Source organism: Schistocerca americana, chromosome 3 (assembly GCF_021461395.2).
Source record: "Schistocerca americana isolate TAMUIC-IGC-003095 chromosome 3, iqSchAmer2.1, whole genome shotgun sequence".
Classification (NCBI taxonomy): Eukaryota; Metazoa; Arthropoda; class Insecta; order Orthoptera; family Acrididae; genus Schistocerca; species Schistocerca americana.
In genome coordinates, this window is record NC_060121.1 from 658917472 (window position 1) to 658944853 (window position 27382).

The 27382-nt window shown below is 43.9% G+C and overlaps 1 protein-coding gene across 1 annotated transcript in view; it reads left to right on the forward strand.

Moving 5' to 3' along the window:
- Window positions 1–27382, forward strand: part of LOC124606283 (glutamate receptor ionotropic, NMDA 2B-like) — a 727746-nt gene that overhangs the window by 159540 nt on the left and 540824 nt on the right. Inside the window, exon 3 of the mRNA XM_047138265.1 lies at window positions 14648–14877. Coding sequence (XP_046994221.1) covers window positions 14648–14877 — 230 coding nt within the window. The remainder of the gene's footprint in view (window positions 1–14647; window positions 14878–27382) is intronic.

The window sequence follows — 27382 nt, forward strand, 5'->3', positions numbered from 1 at the left end:
GTTAAAATACAGGGCGATTCCGTGATGACGATAAGAGCTCGTGGATGAAGAAGAAGGGAAATAGTACTAACTTGAATTTTGGGTAGCAATTAATGGTAGCTACGATGTCAAATGTGAGATAACTAGAGGAAAACGAGACTCTGCAAACCGTTGTTTGTATTTGTATATAAAATATGTAGTTGCTAGCATTGCACTGGATACAAATCTGAAAGAAATTTGACCGTATAGTATATAAGCCAGCAAATTCCATTTAGGACACGTGATGACAATGAAAATTTGTTTCGGACCGGCATGTGAACCTGGATCTCCTGCTTTACGCGAGCGGTCGCTTTAACCGTTTTGGCTATCCATGCACGACCCACGGCCGGAACCAGATTTCCATGTGCCGTCGTTCCTGTGTCACATCCTGTACTCGTACACGCATTATGTAATTCCCGTGCAGCGGAGGACATCTTCATTGAAAGTCGCTGCCTGGTATGAGCCGAAACATACGATTTTTAGTGCCAGTGTTAAGAAGAACATGCATGCATCTCCGAAGGAACATGCACTGCGGCGACCACGCCGTTGTGAGAATACGAACAATCATCAGCTGCTTAGGGGAATGACGACATGAAAATGCATGTAAAATGAGATTTTCACTCTGCAGCGGAGTGCGCGCTGACGTGAAACTTCCTGGTAGATTAAAACTGTGTGCCGGACCAAGAATCGAACTCGGGACCTTTGCCTTTCGCGGGCAAGTGCTCTACCATCGGGGCTGCCCAAGCACGACTCACGGTCCGTCCTCACACCTTTACTTCTGCCAGTACCTTGTCTCCTACCTTCCAAACTTCATAGAAGCTCTCCTTGGCAGAGCACTTGTCCGCGAAAGGCCAAGGTCCCGAGTTCGAGTCTCGGTCCGGCACACAGTTTTAACCTGCCAGGAAGTTTCATGCAAGCATGCATGTCCGAAGGAACATTGCTTCGTTCCTCTTAAAAACACATGCGCTGCAATATCGTATTTATCTGCCGATACCAGGCAGTAATTTTCAATTAAAATTCCCTCTCCTGTACGGGAATTACATGACGTGTGTGCGTGTACAAGTTGTGACGCAGAGTCGATGACATATGGAAGTTTGGGTCTACTCGTGAATCGTAGAAGGATAGCCAAGCGGTTTATGTGGCCGTTCCCAAAAAGCAAGAAATGCACGTTCGAGTCCCGGCCTGATACAAATTTATCTCTCCTTATTCCCTCATACAGCTGATGGTTGTTCGTATTCGCAGCTACGAATACATTTCATGTTATTTCATAACGGCTGAAAGAACATTGCATTATTCTTCATAACAACACAGGTACTGCAACATCGTATTCGTTTAGAATGCCGTATTGTCTAAATTGACATGGACAATCGTGATATAAAGGTCGCTGAGAATGGAGTCTGTGTTATGTCGAGGATTACAGTCGAGCAGCTCAATAGAACAGGCCTGTACAGATTTTCAGAATTAGTAGATATGATTTTAGTGTAAAGGCAAAAGAACAGACACTGTTTCGCAGTTTGCAGACTGTATTATACCACTTGTATACATAAGCGACGTCAGAAGCACCCCGTGTTTCTACAAGACAGCGGTAGTGAGCAGAAACCAAGGATCTACGTCTCTGTCGTTAAAGACCGCGTAATAATATAAAGCAGTTGACTCCAGATTTGTCGTGTGGATGTACGACATCGCGTGTGACAGTACTGTACTCAAAAAGGTTGGTTTTAAAAAGTTGTTACCAATTTCAAGTCCGGCTGTGTACGGAACTCATGCCTTAGTGGAACTATTTGATATCTGAATCTACATGGATACTCTGCAAATCACATTTAAGTGTCTGGCAGAGGTTTCATAGAACCACCTTTACAGTTCTCTATTATTACATCTCGTACAGCGCGTGGAAACAACGAACACCTTCATCTTTCCGTACGAGCTCTGATTTCTCTTATTTTATCGTGGTGATCGTTTCTCCCTATGTAGGTCGGTGTCGATAAAATATTTTCGCGTACGGAGGAGAAAGTTAGTGATTGGAATTTCGTGAGAAGATTCCGTCGCAACGAGAAATTTAATGACGTTCAACCCAAATCCTGTATCATTTCAGTGACACTCTCTCCCATATTTCGCGATAATACAAAACGTGCTGCCCTTCTTTGAACTTTTTCGATGTACTCCATCAGTCCTATCTGGTAAGGATCCCACACCGCGCAGCAGTATCGTAAAAGAGGTCGGACAAGCGCAGTGTACGCAGTCTCCTTAGTAGATCTCTCACATTTTCGAAAGGTCTTTGGTTAGCCTTACTCACAACATTTTCTGTGTGTTCCTTGCGATCTAAGTTGGTCATAATTGTAATTCCTAGGTATTTAGCTGAATTTGGGGCCTTTAGGTTTCACTGATTTATAATGTACCGAAGTTTAACGAATTCCTTTTAGCACTCATGTGGATGACCTCACACTTTTCGTTATTTAGGGTCAAGTGCCAATTTTCGCACCATTCAGATACCTCTTCTAAATCGTTTTGCAATTTGTTTTGATCTACTGATGACTTTATTACTCGATAAACGACAGCGTCACCTGCACACAACCTAAGACGGCTGCTCAGATTGTCTCCCAAATCGTTCATATAGAAAAGGGACAGCAAAGGGCCTATAACATTACCTTGCGGAACGTCAGAAATCACTTTTGTTTTACTCTATGACTATCCGTCAATTACTACCAACTGTAACCTCTCCGACAGGAAGTCACAAATCCAGTCACATAACTGAGGCGATATTCCATAAGCAAGCGATTTTACTACAAGCTGCTTGCGAGGTACAGTGTGAAAAGCCTTCTTCAAATCCAGAAATACGGAATCGACCTGAAATCCCTTGTCAATAGCGCTTAACACTTCATACGAATAAAGAGCTAGTCGTGTATCACAAGAACGGTGTTTTCTAAACTCATGTTCACTATGTGTCAATAGGCCGTTTTCTTCGAGGCAGCCGCGGAGTGGCCGCGTGGTTAGAGGAGCCATGTCACTGACTGCGCGGTCCCTCCCGTCGGAGGTTCGAGTCCTCCCTCGGGCATGGGTGTGTGTGTTGTTCTTAGCATAAGTTAGTTTCAGTAGTGTGTAAGTCTAGGGGCCATTGACCTCAGCAGTTTGGTTCCTTAGAAATTCACACACATTTTCTTCGAGCTAATTCATTCTGTTCGAACACAGTATATGTTCCAGAATCCTGCTGCATATCGTCCTTAATGACATGGACCTGTAATTAAGTGGATTACTCCTTATGCCTTTCTTGAATATTGGTGTGACCTGTGCAACTTTCCAGTCTTTGGGTACGTATCTTTTGTCGAGCGACCGGTTGTATATGATTGGTAAGCATGGGGCTAATGTATCTGCATACTCCGAAAGGAACCTAACTGGTATACAGTCTGGACCAGAAGTCTTGCTTTTATTAAGTGATTTAAGTTGCTGCACTACTCGGAGGACATTTACTTCTACGTTACTCATGTTGGCAGCTGTTCCTGATTCGAATTCTGGACTATTTACTTCGTCTTCCTTTGTGAAGGCATTTCGCAAGGCTGTGTTTAGTAACTCTGATTTGGCAGCACTGTCTTCGATAGTATCTCCATTGCTATCGCGCAGAGAAGGCGTTAATTGTTTCTTGAAGCTAACATACTTCACATACGACCAGAATTTCTTTGGCTCCTCTGCCAGGTTTCGAGACAAAGTTTCCTTGTGGAAACTGTTATAAGCATTTCGCATTGAAGTCTGCGCTAAATTTCGAGCTTCTGAAAAAGACAGACAATCTTGAGGAGTTTGCGACTGTTTGAAGTTGGCATGTTTGATTCGTTGTTGCTGCCACAGTGTACCGACCCGTTTTGAGTACCAAGGAGGATCAGCTCCGTCATTTGTTAATTTATGTGGTATAAAACTCTCAATTGTTTCCGATACTATTTCTCTGAATTCAAGCCACATCTGGACTACACTTATATCATTAATTTTGAAGGAGATGGCCTCTCAGGAAGGCGTCAAATGAATTTTTATCTGCTTTTTTTGAATACGTATATTTTTCGTTTATTTTTGGAGGATTTGGAGGTTACAGTATTCACTCTTGCTACGACAATCCGTCGTTCAATAATCTCTGTATCCGTTTTGATTTCGTTATTAACTCAGGATTATTTGTTGCTAAGAGGTCAAGTGTGTTTTCACAACCGTTTACTATTCGCGAGGGCTCATGAACTAGTTGTTCGAAATAATTTTCAGAGAATGCGTTTAGCACAATTTCGGATGATATTTTATGCTTACCTCCGGAATTAAACGTGTATTTTCATCAACATATCGAGGATAAATTAAAATCTCCACCAACTACAATCGTATGAGTCGGGCTCATGAACTAGTTGTTCGAAATAATTTTCAGAGAATGCGTTTAGCACAATTTCGGATGATATTTTATGCTTACCTCCGGAATTAAACGTGTATTTTCATCAACATATCGAGGATAAATTAAAATCTCCACCAACTACAATCGTATGAGTCGGGTGCGTGTTTGAAATCAAACTCAGGTTTTTCCTTGAACCTTTCAGCAGCTGTATCATCTGAATTGGGAGGTCGGTAAAATGATCCAATTACCATTTTATTCCGGTTGCCAACAATGACCTCTACCCATACTAAATCACAGGAACTATCTACTTCTATTTCGCGACAGGCTAACTACTTCTAACAGCAACAAACACGCCACAGTCAACCGTGTTTAGCCTATCCTTTAGGAACACCGTTAGGTTATTCGCAAAAATTTCTGCTGAGCTTATGTCCGGATTTAGCTAGCGTTCAGAGCCTATAACGATTTGAGCATCAGTGCTTTCTACTAGCGCTTGGAGCTCTGGTACTTTCCCAAAACAGCTACGACAATTTACAACTGTTATCCCGATGGTTCCTGTATCTACGTTCTTCCTGTTTTTGTCCTGCACCCTTTGTGACTGAAGCCCTTCTTGTGTTTTCCCGAGACCCTCTAACCCAAGAAACCGCCAAGTCCACGCCCCTGCTACCTGTGTAGCCGCCTCCTGCGTATAGTGGACACCTGACCTATTCAGCGGAACCCGAAACCCAACCACCCTTCGGCGCGATTCGAGGGATCTGCAGCATACACGATCGCAGAACCGACTGAGCCTCTGATTCAGACATTCCACTCGGCTCTGTACCAGAGGTACGCAATCGGTCCTGTCGACTATGCTGCAAATGGTCAGCTCTGCTTTCGTCTTGCAAGCAAGACTGGCAGTCTTTACCACTTCTGTTAGCCGCTCGAAACCAGAGTGAATCTCTTATGATCCAAAGTGACACACATCATTGGTACCGACGTCAGCAACCACCTACAGTTGGCTACACCCTGTGCTCTTCATGGCATCCGGGAGGACTCGTTCCACATCTGTAACGACTCCACCCAGTATGCACACGGAGTGCTCATTGACATTCTTTCCCTTCTTGGCAGCCATGTCCCTAAGGGACCCCATAACGCGTCTAACGTTGAAGCTCCCAACTATCAATAATCCCATCCTCTGTGACTGTTCACCGGCCGGAGTGGCCGAGCGGTTCCAGGCGCTTCAGTCTGGAACCGCGCGACCGCTACAGTCGCAGTTTCGAATCCTGCCTCGGGCATGGATGTGTGTGATGTCCTTAGGTTAGTTAGGTTTAAGTAGCTCTAAGTTCTAGGGTACTGATGACCTCAGATGTTAAATCCCATAGTGCTCAGAGCCATTTGAGCCATTTGCTACGCCCCGAGGCGACCTCCCACTCAACCGCAAGTGAGGGGTCAACCTCGGTGCGAGCAGTAACTGGGCTGAGCACCGGTCGGAGGACTGGGACGTCCTGGACGTCCATTGGATCCCCACGGCCGGCCCACAGTAATGGTGCACATTTACTGCAGCCTCAAGCTGTGTAACCGAAGCCATCACAGCCTGACGCTGAGAGGAAGTTTTCGGTTAATATTATTGTTGCCCAACACACACGCAGAACTCAGACAACAATGAAAGATACAATTAATAGGATACTTCGCCCACTACAGACACACATAGACATATAAACACATCCACACACACACACACACACACACACACACACACACACACACACAGCTATCATCATTAAAAAAAAAACCAACTTCAATATATTTTGTTCTTGTCGAATGTTAATCTCCAAGGTCACGATCTCCACTGCATAGACGATACAAGAACTGTATTCGGTTATTCAGACCAAACGACGAGTAATGTGTCGCTGTAATTTGCTTATTGAACGAGACGCATTCTCATTCTTCACGTGGCACATAGGAACTGGGTCAGACCCTCCCGTGGGACGCATCGATCATGCACTTGGGTTCTCACACGAAGTAACTTTCACTTTTGCCGAAGCTGAAGAAATGCCGACTTGGGGGGAGGGTGGAACTTTCGGAGCCGACGACGCGAAACAAGAGCGTGATAAAGTAACTGAGAGAACCGGCGGACGACGCACTCATGCTTAAAATACTTATATATCGGTTGTGGAGAAATAACTGAACATGCACTATAAAGATCTTCATGCTTTCCTGAAAAACCTTCAGAAATGTTTTCCGTGTGTTTCATATCTCGTGATAATCAAGTGCAAAGTGGCGGCAGCAGTAATTCGGCAATGTAAAGATGTTTTACGAACGCAGCCAGTCTTAACACAATAAATATGTAATGACACAGCTGAGGTGGATTTGATTAATGGTTAACGTACTCTCGCAATTATTTACTGACAAATTCGAGTCTTTGATAAGCAACTGCAAGCACAGAAAAGTAAAATCTTCGGGAAGATACGTGGCAGCTGCTACTAAATTCATCGAATACTTTGACGAAGCGAAAGGAACGGCAGTGCTTATAAAGGGGACGCAACTCGCCACCAGAACAGTAGAGTCGATAGTTTGCCAGGGATCTACTGCCGAGGGCACATGGAATTTATAATGTACCCCAACGATGAAGCAGCGAGGTTAAGTGGTAGTGTTGTTAAAGATATATATGTGAGTAGGTAGCACCCTCTGCGGTGTCGCCAACAATACAGTGTATAGAAAAAACATTAAATAATTGCACTGGCTGTTGTACGAGACAGCAAAGAATTAATTTTTTCAAGAGGAAACCCCTAGTGCAAATTATAGGATAGTGCATGCGGGGCGTCGATGTTTGTTCGGATTGTGTTAGCTCTCATAATTGGTTTCGTAACTGAAGACTTGGCCACAGTAACTATGATCAAGAAAAATAACTTCCACGACACTTAATACGTTTTATTTGAATAAGTGTTATTGAGCCGTAACACTTGTGGTGCAGGATTTCTGTGAAAAAAAAATGGCTCCAATGGCTCTGAGCACTATGGGACTCAACTTCTGAGGTCATTAGTCCCCTAGAGCTTAGAACTAGTTAAACCTAACTAACCTAAGGACATCACACACATCCATGCCCGAGGCAGGCTTCGAACCTGCGACCGTAGCGGTCTCGCGGTCCCAGACTGCAGCGCCTAGAACCGCACGGCCACTTCGGCCGGCTGTGGAAGTTGAGTTGGATGTTATGCAACAGTGGACTATTAACCAATTGTAGATTAATTTCACTAAATTCAAAGCATACAGTTAACAGAAAAAACAAACGAGGAGTTCGGCTCAATTTTCCAAATGACTTAACATCTGACAACATAAAAATTCTGGGAAATAAGCTCTCATTCGGGCAATAACAAAAACTTTAAGACGGCATCAATAAATATCCACTAAAATATAGGTATTATATTATATAAATAATCGCCCCACAGAGATTAACTTTAGAAGAGGACACTATATAACCTACAACAACTCATACACTAGTCAACAAGAAAGCACAATAATGCTCCTAGTAGAACCGTCACCTCAAGGAAACATGGACAGACAACACGAACAACATAACACAATAACCAACCGTATGTCAGTTAGCAAGGCACATAGAAAGACAGTTTGAGTCACTAACAATCTATCACTAAAATACGATTCCTCAGATACTTCACTGCTTTACAGCATAGAGGCATCACATGGCCTTAATGCGGTTCGTCGAAATGTATTACACTTAAAGAACGCACTTCTCCTCCAATTACAGGCCGCACAGTTCCTCATAAAACCAAATCCTTGGCAATACACAAATATCACCGCAAACTCAAAGGCCAGCACAGTTAAACGGCACAAATCACACTTATGCGTAGCCTGTAAAGCGACATAATGGGAATCTTTCTTCCGGAAACACTTCCTGGCTTCCTTGTACACTACCCTCTAGATATATAAAGCAGAATAGCCAGTGCTGAGGATTCGAAACCTCCTGCCTTGCTGCCGCCAGACTAGGGCTGTTGATAAAATTCCAATGCATCGATATTTTTTCCAAAACCGTGGATATTTTTCACCGACATATCGATATATCGGTATAAAAATGGCAGTGTCTAGTAGCGATATTTTTATATTATGTTATACTTTTTTCGCAATTTTCGATAAATATTTGAAGTTGTTCTTTTGAAATTGTGGTAGAAAGAAATTTTACTCACACTGTGTGAAGGAGTCTTAATACTTTTTGAACTTTCATCATGAGCAGTCTTTCTTTTTGACTGGGGGAAGCAGGTATAGAGGGCACAAAGAAGAAATCCGATTGCACTAGAGGGGGAGAGGGGAGTGTGAATGGAATAACAAGATACCCTGTGATTATTGCTGTAATATTACATGATAATCGTTTACTCTATGTAAGGCAGGACTTCCAAATACTATGTCAGTTATTCCACATTTCTGTTATGGTACCAGTTACTAAAAATGGTTGCCGGGTGTCTATATATTCTATAAGCCATTGTAAGGTGCGTGGCAGCTAGTCATTTCCCTTCGTGTTCCACTCGCAAATAAAGCGAGGGAGGAATGGCTGTCTATACGCCTCTGTTCAAATGGTTCAAATGGCTCTAAGCGCTATGGGACTTAACGTCTGAGGTCATCAGTCCCCTAGACTTACAGCTACTTAAACCTAACTAACCTAAGGACAGCACACTCATCCATGTCCGAGGCAGGATTCGAACCTGCGACCATAGCAGGCGCGTGGTTCCGGACCGAAGCGCCTAGAACCGCTCGTCCACAGGGGCCAGCTACGCCTCTGTACGAGCCCTAAGCTCTCTATGTACGTCGTCCTTACGCAAAACGTACGTTGGCGCTTGTATGATAGTTCTACAGTCATCTTCTAATGCCGGTTATCTATTTTTCCACAATAGCGTTCTTCAAAAGAACATCGCCTTCCGTCCGGGTATTCCCATTTGAGTTCCAAAAGCACCTCCATAATACTTACTTGTTGTTCGAACCCACCGGCAACAAATCTAGCAGCACGCTTCTGAGTTGGTTCGATGTCTTCCTTTAATCCGATCTGGTGGAGATTCCAAACACTTGAGCAGTATCCAAATTCCTAAAACTCCCAGTAAACCGAAATCGACCTTTCGTCTTCCCGACTTCAACCCTTACACGCTCGTTCCATTTCGAGATTTTTTTCGTTACCATCTGGATTAACTTACATTATTCCACATTCATCACACCAATAAGAAATTCTGTCTGTGTCATCTTGTATCCTCCTACAGTCATACAAGGCATCTTCCCATACACCACAGCTTCATCGGTAAACAGTCGCAGATTGCTGCTCATCCTGTCCATCAGATCACTTATGTTTGTAGAGAATAATGGCGTTCCTATCAGCTTTCCTTGGGTCACTTCTGACGATAACTTGGTCTCTGATGAACACTGGCCATCGACGACAATGTACTGAGTCCTATTACTTAAGGAGTCTTCGAGCCACCCACGTATCTCGGATCCTAGTCTGTACCTTCGTTAACAATCTGCAGTACGGCACCGTGTCAAACACTTTTCGGAAAGCAATGAGAGAGAAAGCTGGGCGACAGGTTTGCGATAAATGCAAGCGAAGTAAGGAGCCAATCTAGAGTAGTCTTCGTAAAACCGAATAGTTTTCAACCCTTTCGGTTGACTTCCTACGCCAGGGATGCCTGTTACTTTGTCCTCCATACGGAAGCATGTGCAATTGTCAAACGACGATATATTTGTACCATCCTCTTGCATGAACGATTTCTCAAACAAGACACTTAAAACTTCGGCTTTCCTTTTGCTATCTTCAACTGCCACAACCGAGTAGTCAACGAGGGACTAGTGACAGATGCCTTAGACACGATTAGCGATTTCAGGTAGGATCTGAATTTTGTTGGGATCTCTGCTAGAGCCTTTGCCGAACTATGACGATTGTAGTTGTTGGATGCTTCGAGCATAGATCTTTTTACAGAAGCACGAATTTTTCCTAACTTTTGCCTGTCGTCATTTGCGCATTCTCTTGTGAACCCAGAGTGCAACAATCTTTGCTTCCTCATATTTGCCAGATTTTGTTATTAAACCACAGTGGCTCTTTTCCGTCCTTAATCCATTTACTCTGCATATACTTCTCGAGAGCGCGATTTGCAATCCTTTAAACGTTGACCATAATTCCTATACTTCCATCATACTGAAGCTAAATTATCTCCATGCATTCTCTAAGTGGAATGCTAGCAATTGCTTTCTGCCCTTTCTGGCAAAAGTACTAAGTTAGCCTTCTTAATTGATTTATTAACTTCGGTAATCATTGTCGCTATGATAACATCACGATCACTAGTCCTTGTCTCCATACACTTATACTGCGCGTTCGCTATCGAATAAACTGCAAAAGACAGTGTTCGGAAAACGCGTTCAAACGTACTTCGCATGACTACCTGTCTGTACCGGCTGCAATGAACTCATCGAACTGCCAGTCTATGCTCTGTAGCCGGCCGCGGTGGTCTAGTGGTTCTAGGCGCGCAGTCCGGAACCGCGGGACTGCTACGGTCGCAGGTTCGAATCCTGCCTCGGGCATGGATGTGTGTGACGTCCTTAGGTTAGTTAGATTTAAGTAGTTCTAAGTTCTAGGGGACTGATGACCACGAAAGTTGAGTCCCATAGTGCTCAGAGCCATTTGAACCATCTATGCTCTGTAGGTTAATGTCGCCCTCAGCCAATATTGTACGCTCAAGGTATTTCACCTAGACCTGTTATAAGCGTCAAGATAATACCATAGTCACACTCACAGCCTTCAGAGACAATATTTTTGTAGATTCCAATGAACACTCTCTCTCCTACCTCCTCTCTTTTCAGTATTCATTCCATGATAAATATCTCAGAGCTTTCTACTTCGGGAACAGCCAGCTCTCGGTCCCGAGAATAATTTGAGCTTGACAAACTTCCTAGAGAGCAGTAAATTCGTGAACTTTGTTACGAATACTTCGACAGATTACTGATGAAATTGACAGTCTGAACCTGGTCCGAAACCGGCCGCTGTGGCCGAGCGGTTCTAGGCGCTTCAGTCGGGAATCGCGCTGCTGCTACGGTCGCAGGTTCGAATCCTGCCTCGGGCATGGATGTGTGTGATGTCCTTAGGTTAGTTAAGTTTAAGTAGTTCTAAGTCTAGGGGACTAATGACCTCAGATGTTAAGTTCCATAGTGCTTAGAGCAATTTGAACCATTTGGACCCGGTCCGATTTCACTACCTGCGTCTTGACTGGCGAGTGTTTATCAGAGTACCTCAAACTACCGCGAATCATACAAAAAAACATGTTTAACCCACACGTACTCTGCTACCCAAGTACCCACTTCCTTTAAGTGACGGACCCATGATCACCGAGACGAGCCCTACAGCTCTCCACCTGATAAGGCAAGCCTAGAGCTCTGCAGCCAAGACTCACAAACTCGACGAAGCCTTGCAATGAGACCATCCACTGGGCTCCAAATCAAAGGACCTAGGTTAACTCTGGGAATATTGCTGCAAATTGCGAGGTTTGCTTGCACCCTCCAAGCGAGACCAGCAGGCTTCACCGCTTCCGCCAGCCGCCCGTATGAACTGAGAATGGCCTCTGAACCTGAGCAAAAGCCGTCACTGGTGCCGAAGTGAATCGCAACTTGCAGACGACTGCATCGTTCACTCTCGACAGCCCAGGCAAGGCCTCGTCCAGATCTCGGTTGAGGCCCCTCAGCAGACATACCGAGTGTATGTTGGCTTTCTTTCCGACCCTGAACGGCTTTCCTAAGAGGCTGCGTAGAGCACCTAACACTGGAGCTTCTGATAACTAGCACACTACTCCCCCGGCATGCCTGTTCGGACCGTGTTGGAGGAGTGACCACCTGTCCAATCACAGGGTGAATTGGCAAAGCCAGATGACCATCCTCCAAATTAGCTCTCCGCCTCGAGCGACGCGAACATGTTACCATCACCACGCACATTATAGTGAGGTTGGATCTCCCGTTCCGTGTCCACTCGGAAGTGCCTCAGCAGTAGATCCAGTGGGCGACACAAGCGTCATCAGAGGTATCCCATTCGAAGCGCCAGATGCTCCTCCATCGCTACGCCCCGAGGCTGATGCCTGAAGATGGCAGAGTGTAACCAAAAGTGTCCTTCAGTTGTTCCCAAACTGCGGCCAGCTCCTGCTGCCTCCGCACATAACATGCACACATTACATCAATTCCACGACAACTAAGAAAACACAGAAAGAACTAAGTACATAACATGCTGCTTTGCATGTGTGTAGAAATTGGCAGTTTAAACCAGACCTGGCTGAAGCGAACGGTTGCTGGCTCTTTAAAACAAACAAATGAAAAAGAACTGCGCTACACACTGCCTGAGTTTAAAATTACAGAACGCGAGATTACGCCTGTTCAACACAAAAACATGCCAGAAATTCAAGAATTAAAATACTGAGAAAACACAGTAAGAGCTAAATACGTAATTTGCTGATCTGCAGGTGTGTGACAGGTGACAGATAGAACAACAGCTACAGCCATATCATCTGCAGAAAGTAAAGTCGATAGTAGTTTGATGTTGATGTTTGGTTTATGGGGCGCTCAACTGCATGGTCATGAACGCCCATACAAAGTCCAGTTTGTACAAAGTCCAATTTTTTTACACTGTCCAATATAGCCACTGTCACGAGTGACGATGATGAAATGATCAGGACAACACTAGCACCAAGTCCACGGGCAGAGAAAATCCCCAACCCGGCAGAAAAACGGACTCGGGACCCCGTGATCCAGAGGCAGCAACGCTAGCCACTACAGCACGAGCTCAGGACTTCGATAGTAGTGTTTAACTATCTACGGCAAGCGCAGTTTGCAAAATGGTATTTATCGTGTTGGATATTCGAGCCCTAATTGGCGATTATGAAACCGTATACTTATTAACACCCAGTTACTGCATATGCTATAGCGAACTAGCGCCACAACCACAGATACACAAGAATCTGGTTACAAGCAATCGACAGTGTGAACGTGTGGGATGGGATACCTTGTGTTCTTAATGCAAAAAGATCAACACGACTAGTCTAGTTCATTTTTCTCAGAGGTATTCGTTCTGCCCTGTTAAGCGGAATTTCATGACGGATTTGTAAGTTTATGTGGCTGTAAAACTACGGAGCTCCAGCGCAGGACATTTAGGGTCCAAAAATGGTTCAAATGGCTCTGAGCACTATGCGACTTAACTTCTGAGGTCATCAGTCGCCTAGAACTTAGAACTAATTAAACCAAACTAACCTAAGGACATCACACACATCCATGCCCGAGGCAAGATTCGAACCTGCGACCGTAGCGGTCGCTCGGTCCAGACTGTAGCGCCTAGAACGGCACGGTCACTCCGGCCGGCATTTAGGGTCCACCCGGCAGTGACATTAGTTATCAGAACGGTATATGCACTAATGAGATGACTAAAGACGAGGTATTTTCATGGTACAAACACTGAAGAATTCGTCAAAGACCTTCACTAAACCTTTTCACGATATGATACAAAGCATACATACCATGAGTTAACTGCTGACCACAGGAGACTAGATTATCTTTGCGGAACTTCTTTGATAGTTTCTCATGTAAGCAGAAAGTGGAAAACGAAGTTGTCATTACAAAGCAAGAAAGTACAAAGCTCTGCAGTCTAGATGTTAAACAGTAGAATAATCATTGCACTATAATGTATGAGGTGTGTAAAACCAAACATCAGCCACAATGTAAACGTAATGTACATCGATACTATTACGTATGAAGAGCCACATGATATGTGATTGTCATATCTGTCAGATAGTTCATTTTGAAAACCAGTCTAGCAGTAATGTTACTATAACCAAAATGTAACCAACCAGCCGGCCAGAGTGGCCCAGCGGTGCTAGGCGCTACAGTCTGGAACCGCCTGACCGCTACGGTCGCAGGTTCGAATCCTGCCTCGGGCATGGATGTGTGTGATGTCCTTAGGTTAGTTAGGTTTAAGTAGTTCTAAGTTCTAGGGGACTGATGATCTCAGAAGTTAAGTCGCATAGTGCTCAGAGCCATTTGAACCATGTTTCGACGAAATGGACGCATTACATACATACAATTGCCATACTTGAATTCATGCTTAGGTGCTGGTTAGCACTCCTCTCTCTCTCCCTCTCTCTCTCTCTCTCTTTCTCTTTTCTCTCTCCGTAGGAGAGGTAGGTTCATTGAATGATTGCTTTACCTTGCGGATGACAACTTACCCTGTCGGCTATTAATCTGTGGTTGGTGGTTGCTAACGGTGTGGCGTCATGTGCCTTCCAGATCGGCGTGTGGAAGTCGTGGCAGAAGGAGGGCCTCGACATCAAGGACATCGTGTGGCCGGGCAACAGCCACACGCCGCCGCAGGGCGTGCCCGAGAAGTTCCACCTGAAGATCACCTTCCTGGAAGAGCCGCCCTACATCAACCTGGCGCCGCCCGACCCCGTCACCGGCAAGTGCAGCATGAACCGCGGCGTGCTCTGCCGCGTCGCCAACGACGTCGACATGGCGGGGTGAGTACGCTCGCCCTCCCCATTACCGCAGGCGTTTACAGGAGCAAGGGGCTCCCGAGAGCTCCAGGTGTGCCACGGTTTTCGTCTATAGAAGTGGTAGTCAACCTGGTCCCTTCCGTCCACTAGTGGTAGCTACAGCTTTCATGGTGGGCGGTGTGGGTTTTAAAATGTTTTCCTTACGTTCTGAAAAAAAAATTGAGGTTAAGTATTTGGTAAGTAATTATAATAATACACTACTGGCTATTAAAATTGCTGCACCACGAAGATGATGTGCTACAGACGCGAAATTTAACCGACAGGAAGAAGATCCTGTGATATGGAAATGATCAGCTTTTCAGAGCATTCACACAAAGTTGGCGCTTGTGGCTACACCTACAACGTGCTGACATGAGGAAAATTTCCAAACGATTTCTCATACACAAACAGCAGTTGACCGGCGTTGCCCAGTGAAACGTTGTTGTGATGCCTCGTGTAAGGAGGAGAAATGCGTACCATCACGTTTCCGACTTTGATAAAGGTCGGATTGTAGCCTATCGCTATCGCGGTTTATCGTATAGCGACATTGCTACTCGCGTTGGTCGAGATCCAATGGCTGTTAGCAGAATATGGAATCGGTGGGTTCAGGAGGGCAATACGGAACGCCGTGCTGGATCCCAACGGCCTCGTATCACTAGCAGTCGAGATGACAGGCATCTTATGCGCATGGCTGTAAAGGATCGTGCAGCCACGTCTCGATCCCTGAGTCAACAGATGGGGACGTTTGTAAGACAACAACCATCTGCACGAACAGTTCGACGACGTTTGCAACAGCATGGACTATCAGCTAGGAGACCATGGCTGCGGTTACCCTTGACGCTGCAACACAGACAGGAGAGCCTGCGATGGTGTACTCAACGACGAACCTGGGTGCACGAATGGCAAAACTTCATTTTTTCGGATGAATCTGGGTTGTGTTTACAGCATCATGATGGTCGCATCCGTGTTTGGCGACATCGCGGTGAACGCACATTGCAAGCGTGTATTCGTCATCGCCATACTGGCGTATCAACCATGATGGTATGGGTTGCCATTGGTTACACATCTCGGTCACCTCTTGTTCGCATTGACGGCACTTTGAACAGTGGACATTACATTTCAGATGTGTTACTACCCGTGGCTGTACCCTTCATTTGATTCCAGCAAAACCCTACATTTCAGCAGGATAATGCACGACCGCATGTTGAAGGTCCTGTACGGGCATTTCTGGATACAGAAAATGTTCGACTGCTGCCCTGGCCAGCACATTCTCCAGATCTCTCACCAATTGAAAACGTCTGGTCAATGGTGGCCGAGCAACTGGCTCGTCACAATACGCCAGTCACTAGTCTTGATGAACTGTGGTATCGTGTTGAAGCTGGATGGGCAGCTGTACCTGTACACGCCATCCAAGCTCTGTTTGACTCAATGCCCAGGAGTATCAAGGCCGTTATTACGGCCAGAGGTGGTTGTTTTGGGTACTGATTTCTCAGGATCTATGCACCCAAATTGCGTGAAAATGTAATCACTTGCCAGTTCTAGAATAATACATTGTCCAATCTGCGTTTCTTCTTGGTGTAGCAATTTCAATGGCCAGTAGCGTAATTACTTGCCAAATACTTTAATGAAATTACTTATCTACTCTACAGGGTGTTCCGAAACTATTCGTTCAAATTAATACAAGAGATAGAAAACATCAAAACAAATATGTTTGGCGGCAGTTTATGATGCTAGGAACGATTTAAACAAAAGGAAGTTTACATTGCTAATTACAGCAATGTAATTCACAAAAGCAGCTCCAACGCGCAATCATTGGCCTGTATGCACGCAGAACATCATCGGACCATTGATTGTCGTGAACATTGATTGGCATGTCCACAATGGTACCAGCAGCGACGGTAGTTCTAGTTACAAGATATTCTTCTTTATTTTCACAGCGGTTTCATACGTCAGCTGCGTGAAATTCCCCTAGAGAGATAAACTGAGACACAGGAGGTCAGATGACCTGGATGGCCAGGCCACAAGGCCCCTTCCGCCGATCTGGCTCTGAGATGATTCCTCACGAAGATCTGAAATGGGCTGGCGCCCCATCGTGCTGGAACTACATCCTTCGCCTAACATTCAGAGGTGAATCCTCCAGCAGTTCTGTTCCACGAAGCTGTGATATCTCCACCTGTTGAGGTGGAATGAAAGAACGTACGGTGCTATCAACATACCGCCAAGAATGGCGCCCACAGATTAATAAAGAATCTCTGGTGATGAGAACGAGATCGAGTACCTTGTAGCTTCACCAGTGTCCAAACATGCGAATTGTGGATATTTGAATGTCAGTACACTTTCCCTGTCAGTGACACCGACGCAATGGCTTACGTCAGCACCTTTAATAAAAGTACCCTAATATTTTTATACTAAGGTGATTAAACTATTCCATATTATACTTCAGTACCTGTAGATTATTATCACTAACTCCCATCAATTTTCATTCATTGCTGCTCAGCTTAAAAAACAAGAATAGCTTAGAGTGGCCACCTTACCCGCATCCCCCCCTTTCTACACTGATGAGCAGTATTTAAGTACAATCAATTAGAAACTGTAGTAACAGACGTGGAACGACCTTCTTCAGTGTGCGGACAATGAATTGGATTAATTGAATAACCACGTGGCTGTGTGTCGGTTATCTTGCACCAGCCATATGATGCCGGCTTTGGAGACACAGGGGTGCAAGAATAAGATGATACGTTATAATCATCTGAACTTCTTACTTATTTACTGACACAACATGGTATTACGCACTCGCAAGTGGAATACGGGGAGCAAAATCACGCGAACAGAGCTTACAGCATGGAACTCATCTGCAATGCAAGGCATGCCGCGTAATACGGTTGGGACGGTGATGAGGAGAAGAAGGATGGCGGCCCGGCAGGCGAATGCGTCGCTTAAGATGCGACGACACGGCCGGCGCGCGTGTGTCGCGGCCTGGAGGCAGCAGCGGCGGCGGCGGCGGCAGCCACCGCCCCCACACCCGGCCACCGCCCCCACACCCGGCCACCGCCCCCACACCCGGCCACCGCCCCCACACCCGGCCGCCGCCGCCACAGCCGCGGCACGCTCGGGGCTCCTGGACCGCTGCCGACGCCACATCGACCCGGCCAGGAGCGCCCGCTATGCAGGTGGCCCCTGCCCCATCCCGTAATGGGGCATCGCTCGCGAGGTTGGTCGCCATAAGCCATTCCTCCCTCTCCAGCACAAGTCGTAGCGCCGCTTCCCACGGGCTTGCGGCGGGCCGCTTCAGCCCTTCAGTGTCGCGGATCGTCTTTGTCTTGTGGTGGAAAACAGAATTCCATCACGTATTCTCCTGGAAATAAGAAAGCCAATATTCTAGAGTTTGCCGTGCTCAGTTCGGCGAATGATAAACCCCACGGCTAGCAGCGCCGTTGCCAGTTTTCAACTGCGATATGCGAAAGGCTGGTGCCGGTACCGAAGCCACGAGGGGCGTTCAATTAAGGAATGCAATACATATTTTTCGCACCAATGTTGGTTGAAAAAATTTTGAATTTCTTGTGGGACGTCGTTCAGTAGCCCTGCTTTAGCCGGTATAGTTTCATTAAGTTCCGATAGATGGCGGCACTATATTTACCCTTAAAAGCGGCGTCCGTAACTGAGATGCATTCCAAGCAGAGAGCTGTCTTCGAATTTCTTTGGTAGAAAACCAGAGCATGGCAATATTCGTAGCTGCTTGCAGAATGTCTACGGAGACACAGCAGTGAACAAAAGCACAGTGAGCCGTTGGCCGAGGCGTCTGACATAATCACTAATCACAATAAGGTCGCGCGAACCTATACGATCGCCCCCGTGCCGGCCGGCAGCATGCAGCTGTCACTCGTGCAATCTTGGAACGTGTGGACACTTTCATTCGAGATGATCAGCGGAGCACGATCAAACATCTCGCTGAACAACTGGACGTCTGTGTTGGTAGGCTGGCACCCTCGTCTACCGGCTGGGATACTCAAAGGTGTGTGCTCCCTGGGTTTCTCTCTGCCTAACAGGAGTCCATAAGTGGTAACGAAGGATCATCTTTGCGGAACTGCTTGCACGTTACGGGACTGATCGTGGCACTTTTTTGTAGAATACTATCACAAGCGATGAAACATGGTACATCACTTCGAATTTGAAACAAAAAGGCAATCTGTGGAGTGCACCACACCGCCTCTCCTCCGTAAAAAAAGTTCAGAGTGGCACCCTCGGCCGGTAATGTCATAGCGACGGTGTTCTGTCGACTCTGAATGAGTTATTCCACTTGATGACCTCTCTAATGGTGCTATGACCAATTCTGAAGGGAATTGCGCAGCCGTCAGGAAACTGAAGAAAGGACTTCAGCGTGTTCGTCACGACAAAAATGAACTTTTCCCTCTCCGTGACAACGCAAGGACTCATACACTTCTGCAGACCCGGGACGAGCTCATAAAACTTCACCGGACTGTTATTTCTCATTAACCCTACATCCCGGATCTCGAACCTTCCGACTTCCATCTGTTTGTCTCACTACATGGCTAAGAGTACGTGGATGATGGGGACATTGTTGATGCAGCAAGATGTTGGTTCAGACGTCAACCAGTAGAGTGGTATCCTGCGGGCATACAGAACTTCCCTGTAAGGTGGCGTAAGGCCGTCGCATTGAACGGAGGTTCCGCAGAAAAAATGGTTTCGTAGCCAAAAGAAATGGGAATAGTTTGGTGTATTGGAATCCTGAATAAATCTAACCTGCTTTCAGAAAAAAATATTTCTTTGCTTACTGTACGGCCCTGGTACATAACATCAATAGTAATCGTATATTGCCGGCCGCGGTGGCCGAGCGGTTCTGGGCGCTTCAGTCTGGAACCGCGCGACTACTACGGTCACGGGTTCGAATCCTGCCTCGGGCATGGATGTGTGCGATGTCCTTAGGTTAGTTAGGTTTAAGTAGTTCTAAGTTCTAGGGGACTGATGACCTCAGATGTTAAGTCCCATAGTGCTCAGAGCCATTTGAACCAATCGTCTATTATAGAGAGCTGCACCTGCCACAGCGACGTATACAAAATAGCATTACGCGATTGGGCGTCGTAGAAGCGTGAAGAAGCTGCGCCAATCCAATTTTAAATGTCAGAGCTCTTCTTGCCTGTTGTGGCCTTTGGGTAATCATATTATTTCTTGTTTCAAGTTTCAGATGAGTGTAGCGAAATTTCGACTGATGGATATTTCTGCTCGAAAATTACGGGAACGAAAAATAATTAAATTATATTCACGAATAAAATCGTTTACATCTTGAGCGTCTTATTCTTTACCTAGTCGAGTGGGATCCATGTATGCACAGCGAATTGCTTTACTTCTTGTGCACACCTGATCTCATCGGTTTTCGATTGATTCCCTGGTGATAAATGGTGTTTCATGGTCCTATGTAACCCATTATATAGCAGATTTTTAAATTTATTAGGACAATGTATTGCCCGTTTTAGTTCCCTCGTAACTGGGATTTCCTGACTATGGTGGAGTAGGGAAACGGATTTATTTTTATTAATTTTAAATCCTAAAGGATGTTGTTTCTGATGAATTAAGTCCTTCCAGTGGATAAAATATTACTTTGTTTTATGTAAATCAATGTAAATGTAACAGTATACGGTTTACGAAAGTGAATTGACGAAGCGTTACTCGCGGTCTTCCCTTATTCGCGATAAAACTATCAAAACGGCCGAGCCCGTACAGTACCTCCAGGTCTCGCGCAGCCCACGGCACACCCGAAGATCTCTGTCATCTGCTGACAAAATACTAAGTTATAAAAAAGGCCACTGCCAACTGTACGTAGCAACAAGTTGACTGAGAGTAACGCTTCCACTTAGAAGGCATTATGACTGTCACTGATCCTACAACGGTTTTTGGAAATGGGTGTTGCTTAAGACCAATGCCTTAAATAAGAAAACAAAGATTACACTATAATACAACCTCAAGAAAGACGCAGTCATCATCTTATAGGAGATACATTTGAAGATTTTCCAGGGGTAAATAAAAGGCTCAGTTTGTCACTGAAAGAAAGCACCTATATCATTGAAACAGTTGTTTACAACACCAGCACGACTTGGTAGATTAATTAGAAAGCAACATCAGTTCGAACAAACAAATTGCCTTTTCCCATTAGCTTTCAAAACGATAAACCAAACAGTTGGAAAGGGAGGGGGGGGGGGAAGTTTTACCGGATGTGTAACAGCACAGAATGAAACAAAAATAAAGATACAGATTATTCCCTAACCTTGAATGTGTCAAGATTTGTCTTGCAGTCAGCAACACTAAAGCACCTGTTTCGGTGTTAGTCAAATCACTCAAAACATTCGTCTGACAATACGGAATGAAGAATATTTTTTAGACAATTTTCAGTACTTTAGACACTTTGGATTGTTCCAGCAATGTTATTCATGAAGAAATTTTTAATAGAAGACCAAAGGATTTAAAATGTCGCCACCCAGCTTCTTTACAGTTGCTGTTGTTGAGATTGGTTTGCTACAGCTCTCCACACTACTGTGTCCTGCGTCAGCCTCTTGATCTTCCAACAGCTGCTGCAACCTGCATCCGTTTGAAACTACTTACTGTATTCAAGCCTTGATCTCCCTCTACAATTTTTGTGCCCCCACCCCCACTTCCCACCAATATTAAATTGATGATTCCTTGACCACATTCCAGAAGCTTCTTTCTTGTCCGAACTGCTTATCGTGTACGTTTCACTTCCGTACAAGGCTACACTCCAGACAGAAACCTCCAGAAAAGATTTGCTAAAATCTAAATTTTTATTCGTTGTTAAGAAATGCCTCTTTTCTTATTGTTACCAATATTTATTTTATATCCATTCTACTTCGGCCATCATTAGTTATTTTACCAATTAAATAGCAAGACTCGTCTACTGATTCTAGAGTCTCATAACTTAATCTAATTCCCTCAGCATCGCCTAATACCGTAAAAAAGCATTTCCATGAAAAAAATTGTTGCACGTTACTGTAGATCCATTTCTTAAGTGGATTAAATTATCAACAAAATTATGTGGCCCTTTGCGTACTACCATACGCCGTACTACCGTACTACCAGTATCTTGAATTATTCACGAAAAAAACTATCTGCAGGTCTTTAGGTATACAAGTCAGTAGTACAAATCTCCGTAGAATCAGCTGACTGTGCAGACAGTTCCATATCAGACGCCAGCACTCAAGGTGGACCAACGGCTATGCTTTCATAATGTGGGAGTTCTCACATCAAATATATGCGACAGAATTCCTTACCAAAGATTTTGAATATAATAAAAGGTGCTCTGTTTTAGTATATTAGCTTTATATTTACATTACCATTTTACTTGTGACGGCTTTTAGTAAAGGATGATTTTTCAGATAACTATTTTGCTATTTATATTATCCTAAAAATGGTTTAAATGACTCTGAGCACTATGGGACTTAACATCTGAGGTCATCAGTCCCCTAGAACTTAGAACTACTTAAACCTAATTAACCTAAGGACATCACACGTATCCATGCCCGAGGTAGGATTCGAACCTGCGGCCGTAGCGGTCGCGCGGTTCCAGACTGAAGCGCCTAGAACCGCTCGACCACAGCGGTCGGCATTTTACCCTATCCTCCTGTCTCACAGTATAGCTATAATTGTTAAATACGAAAAATGTGTATCGAAAACTGCAATTATCGATTTGTGTAAATAAAACATACAGGTTGATTGAGCTGCCCCTAATATTTACCTTCAAAAAACATGTGCGAGATTTTCATATTCTGTCGCTCACTACTCGCAAAGTAGCCCTACAGAAAAAATGAATAGGACCTTTTTGTAGAAAATTTAATTTGGTTAAATTTTGCACTAGGTTGCATTTTCGCTAGAGACCATGATTTTCGAGTTATTCAAGAAAAAGTGACCTTCAAATTCCCCCCCCCCCCCCCCCCCGCCCCCCTCCTCCTGCTCCTCACACACTCTTCCTCAACCGAACTGGCCTTATTACGCCACCGGCTTAGTCGAGTACTTAGAAATTGTAAAACTAAAGCTGAGTAAATTTTACCTAACAATATTGTGAATTTTAACAGCATAATATAAACACTTACACCGTTGTATTCATCAGGCGTTTTGACTACTAAACTACTGTGCCTGTAAGGGTTAAATTTGGATAGAGCTGTCAACGTAATTAGTTTTAGCGTAACGTTTACAAAAATCGTTTTTTTTCATTCCTTACCCACTCCGGCACGTTTATTGTAGTAATTTTAACGAAGCCGCCGACTACGCTGGTGGTGTAATAGTCCACTCAATAGAGACCGAGAAAGGTTGAATGTCGGGAACAGTTCGTATACTCGGGAATTTTTGTACAGGCTAGGTAGGAGTGCTGCGAACAACATAATAGAAATCTTGACTGATGAGAGATGAGTGTGGGGTGTAGGTGCTTTTCAATGTCCTTTTGTTCTTTTTTCTTGAATAGCACGCAAGCCGTGGCCTGCAGCAAAAACGTATCCAAGTACAAAATTTAGCTACATGAAGTTTCCTACAAAACGTTCTTCGTTTTTTTCTGTAGCACTAATAGTTTGCACGTATCTGGCGAGAGAGTACGAAAATCTCGCACATGTTTTATCAAGGTCAACTGCAACATTGTGGGTTGCATAAAATGACAACTGTAGGAGCCGCTGAATCACCCTGTATACAGCTCGCAAACCGTGGCCTGCAGCGAAAACGTATCCAAGTACAAAATTTAGCTACATGAAGTTTCCTACAAAAAGTTCTTTATTTTATCGGTGGCACTAATAGTTTGCAAGTATCTGGTGAGAGAGTACGGCCGGCCGGAGTGGCCGAACGGTTCTAGGCGCTTCAGTCTGGAGCCGCGCGACCCTTACAGTCGCAGGTTCGAATCCTGCCTCAGGCATGGATGTGTGTGATGTCCTTAGGTTAGTTATGTCTAAGTAGTTCTAAGTTCTAGGGGACTGATGGAAGTTAAGTCCCATAGTGCTCAGAGCCATTTGAACCATTTTTTGAGAGAGTACGAAAATCCCGCACATGCTTTATCAAGGTCAACTACAACATTGTGGGTTGCATAAAAAGACAACAGTAGGGGTTGCTGAATCACCCTGTATACAAAATTCGGTCTCTTGTAAGATCAGTATCTAAAATAGCAATATTTATGTTATCCGGTTTTCCGACTGCACTGACAATATGAACAGACCACTGCATTAAACGACACACAACAGTCCAAAAGCATATATCCCATCCAATAAATATTTGTCTTCCAAATAATGTGAATCTGAGTAACAAATGGCCCTGAGCACTATGGGACTTAACATCTATGGTCATCAGTCCCCTAGAACTTAGAACTACTTAAACCTAACTAACCTAAGGACATCACACAACACCCAGTCATCACGAGGCAGAGAAAATCCCGGACCCCGCCGGGAATCGAGCCCGGGAACCCGGGCGTGGGAAGCGAGAACGCTACCGCACGACCACGGGATGCGGACTATCTGAGTAACAATCGTGTAGCCTAGTAGTTAGTCTAATCTGGAGAAAAATAGTCATTATAACTTTTCCTTACGATATCCTTCTATCGAACTTGTACGTAATGTAACAATTTAAAAATAATTTTGTTTGTAGCTTGAAACAAACCGACTCTTTCCATCGACACTGAGCGTAACGTGAAATACGTGATTGACACTATGTGGGCTAATTCCAGCTAATAATTCGTTGCATTGTTAAAAATCTTATTTCGAAACACTATAGCACAAAAAGTAAAACAACGTACCTACCTCTAAAGGAAGGAGCACCATACATACATAGCACATAGTACAGGGCGCAATTTTATAGAGCACATGCGGGTAGAGGCGTATAACATAGTCACTCGGATATCAGCAGTAGTGGATACTGATGAAAAGTGAGATAATCACATTTCAGAAAACAGGCTTCCAATGTTTAAAATTTGCAGAATTTAAAACAATTTTTCATCGCACTTATTTTATTATACAACCGTTTTCGATTTATCAGGTACGGCTGTCTTTATAAACTACTGTATAGAAGTTTATGTTTTATGTACAGAGCGGATGCAGAATAAAAGTAACCCATAAAACATTTCGTACGCCTTAAGATTTGTTACCCATGCATACCTGGATCAGATGATGTAAGTTGGATCGCCATATGTACGAAAATGTCCAGGCCAATTTTATTTTCCCCATTCTGCACTAGTATACAAAAACAGCCATAGCTGTTGATGGTGATACAGATTGAAATAGGATATAAAATAAAATAAAAAATGTGTTCAGAGACTGAATTCAAGAAGTGTGAATATTAGCTTCTGTGAAGTCTATATCTTTGTTATTCTAAGAGAAGTGCTATTGGTGGACTGAAAAGGAGCTCCTTCCCTACAGAACTAGTCCATTCATCATTTGTTAGCTTGAGGAAAGCGACCACAGCATCTCAGCGTCTTACCGTACGAGAAGTAGCAAGAAGTACATATGTCTTTTTTATGTTTTATTTAAAAAATGCCTGTAACGTCTGTTTACAGACGCGAACAAATAAAGCCTGGAAAATATAGAAATAGAAAAGAAATAAAACAAAGAAGTTAAAAAAAAATTACCATAGTGAATCCTGGGAAAGATACATTGCTAATGTTGAACATGACAATCTCGGAAGACAGAACATAGCATTTAAGCGTATGACGCATGTCAATAAAATGGAGAAAGATACTACAGATACTAATATAATAAGAGATAATCAATGGATACATGTTTACAGAAATTTTTGGTCTGATGAATATAGTGAAGAAAGTTATTCTATAAAAAGTGATAGTAACTCTGCAGATAAAATGTACGTATAAGAATTATGATTATGTAACAAAAAACAAAAAGCTACTGGCCTAAATGACATTAATGCTGACTTTATCAAATATAGAGGAATAATATTAGAATTTTGCTTCCTCCATTTTTTTAATATATGTTGGAAGAACAGTTCCTTACCTGAAGAATGGAACATAGTTAAAATTATTTCTGCCTTTAAAAAACCGAATAGGAAAGACACAGTAAACTATAAAGGAATAAGTTTACTTAACGCAGGATATAACATTTATGGGAAAATTCTTACTCGAAGGTTACAAGTTATTGCTGATGCAATAATCTCAGAAGAACAATCAGGCTTCAGAAAGTGATGTTCATGTAATGGTAACATATTTACAATAAGAAAAAATATTGAAAAACGCCAGGAATTTGACTTAGAAACGCATTTATAATTTACTGATTATGAGAAATCTTTTGATAAGGAAAATTAAAATATTTTAAATAAAGGGTTTTACTAAACACCTTGCTAACACCATAAAGGGTCTACTTGTAAATACAACATTAGTATTAATTCCATGTTCGAAAACGTCAGATGAAAGTTTATTATATCAAGGTGTTCGACAAGGGTGCCCACTTTATTTAATTTATATGTGACGACTTAGCTATGAAGTGGAAACATGAAACACAGTCAGGAATTACAGTAGGATCTAGTATACCATTAAATACTATGTTTTATTCTATATAATTATACAGTAAACAGAAGATAATTTACAAAGGCTGAGCCAAAATGCAGTATATTACAACTTAAGTACGAGGGTTGGAAATTTGATAGTGGCAACTATTTATTTACAGCTCGTAATAAACAGATACGTGTTTCAAAGTTTACTAACCTTCAAAGTAGTCACCAGCATTGTATACAACCCGTTGCCAGCGATGTGGAAGTCGTAGGACACTCTTAGCAGTGCCAGTTGTGTTGACAGTTCGAGCGGCGCAGTCTGTTGCCCGACGAATTTGTAGCAGTTCTGAAGCGAATGCCGTGAAGTGTCTCCTTCAGTTTAGAAATCGAGTTGACCTCATCAGGGCTTAAGTCAGGGGAGTGCAGTAGGTGGTATAGCACTTAGCAGCCCCATCAGTCAAACAAATCAGTAACAGCTTGCACTGCACGTGCTTGAGCATTGTCCTGCAAATGATGGTCAGGTCCTGCAGAAAGTGTCATCACTTCTGTCTCTATGCTGTTCATTTTTGGAACATAACCTACGACCAGCTTAGAGACAGAACTGATTTCACTTTCTGCAGGAACTGACCGTCATTTTGCAGGACAATGCTCAAGCACGAACAGCGCAAGCTTTTATTTGTCTGACGGGTGGGGCTGCTAAGTGCTATACCACATACTGCACTCCTCTGACTTAAGCCCTCGTGAGTTCAATTCGGTTTCTAAACTCCAGGAAACACTTCACGGCATTCGATTCAGAACTGCTAGAAATTCGTCAGGCAATAGACCACGCCACTCGAACTGTCAACACAACTGGCACTGCTAAGAGTATCCTAAGACTTCCACATCGCTGGCAACAGGTTATACACAGTGCTGGTGACTACTCTGGAGGTCAGTAAAATTTTGAAACACGTATCTATTTTGTACGAGCTGTGAATAAATAGTTGCCACTATTAAAGTT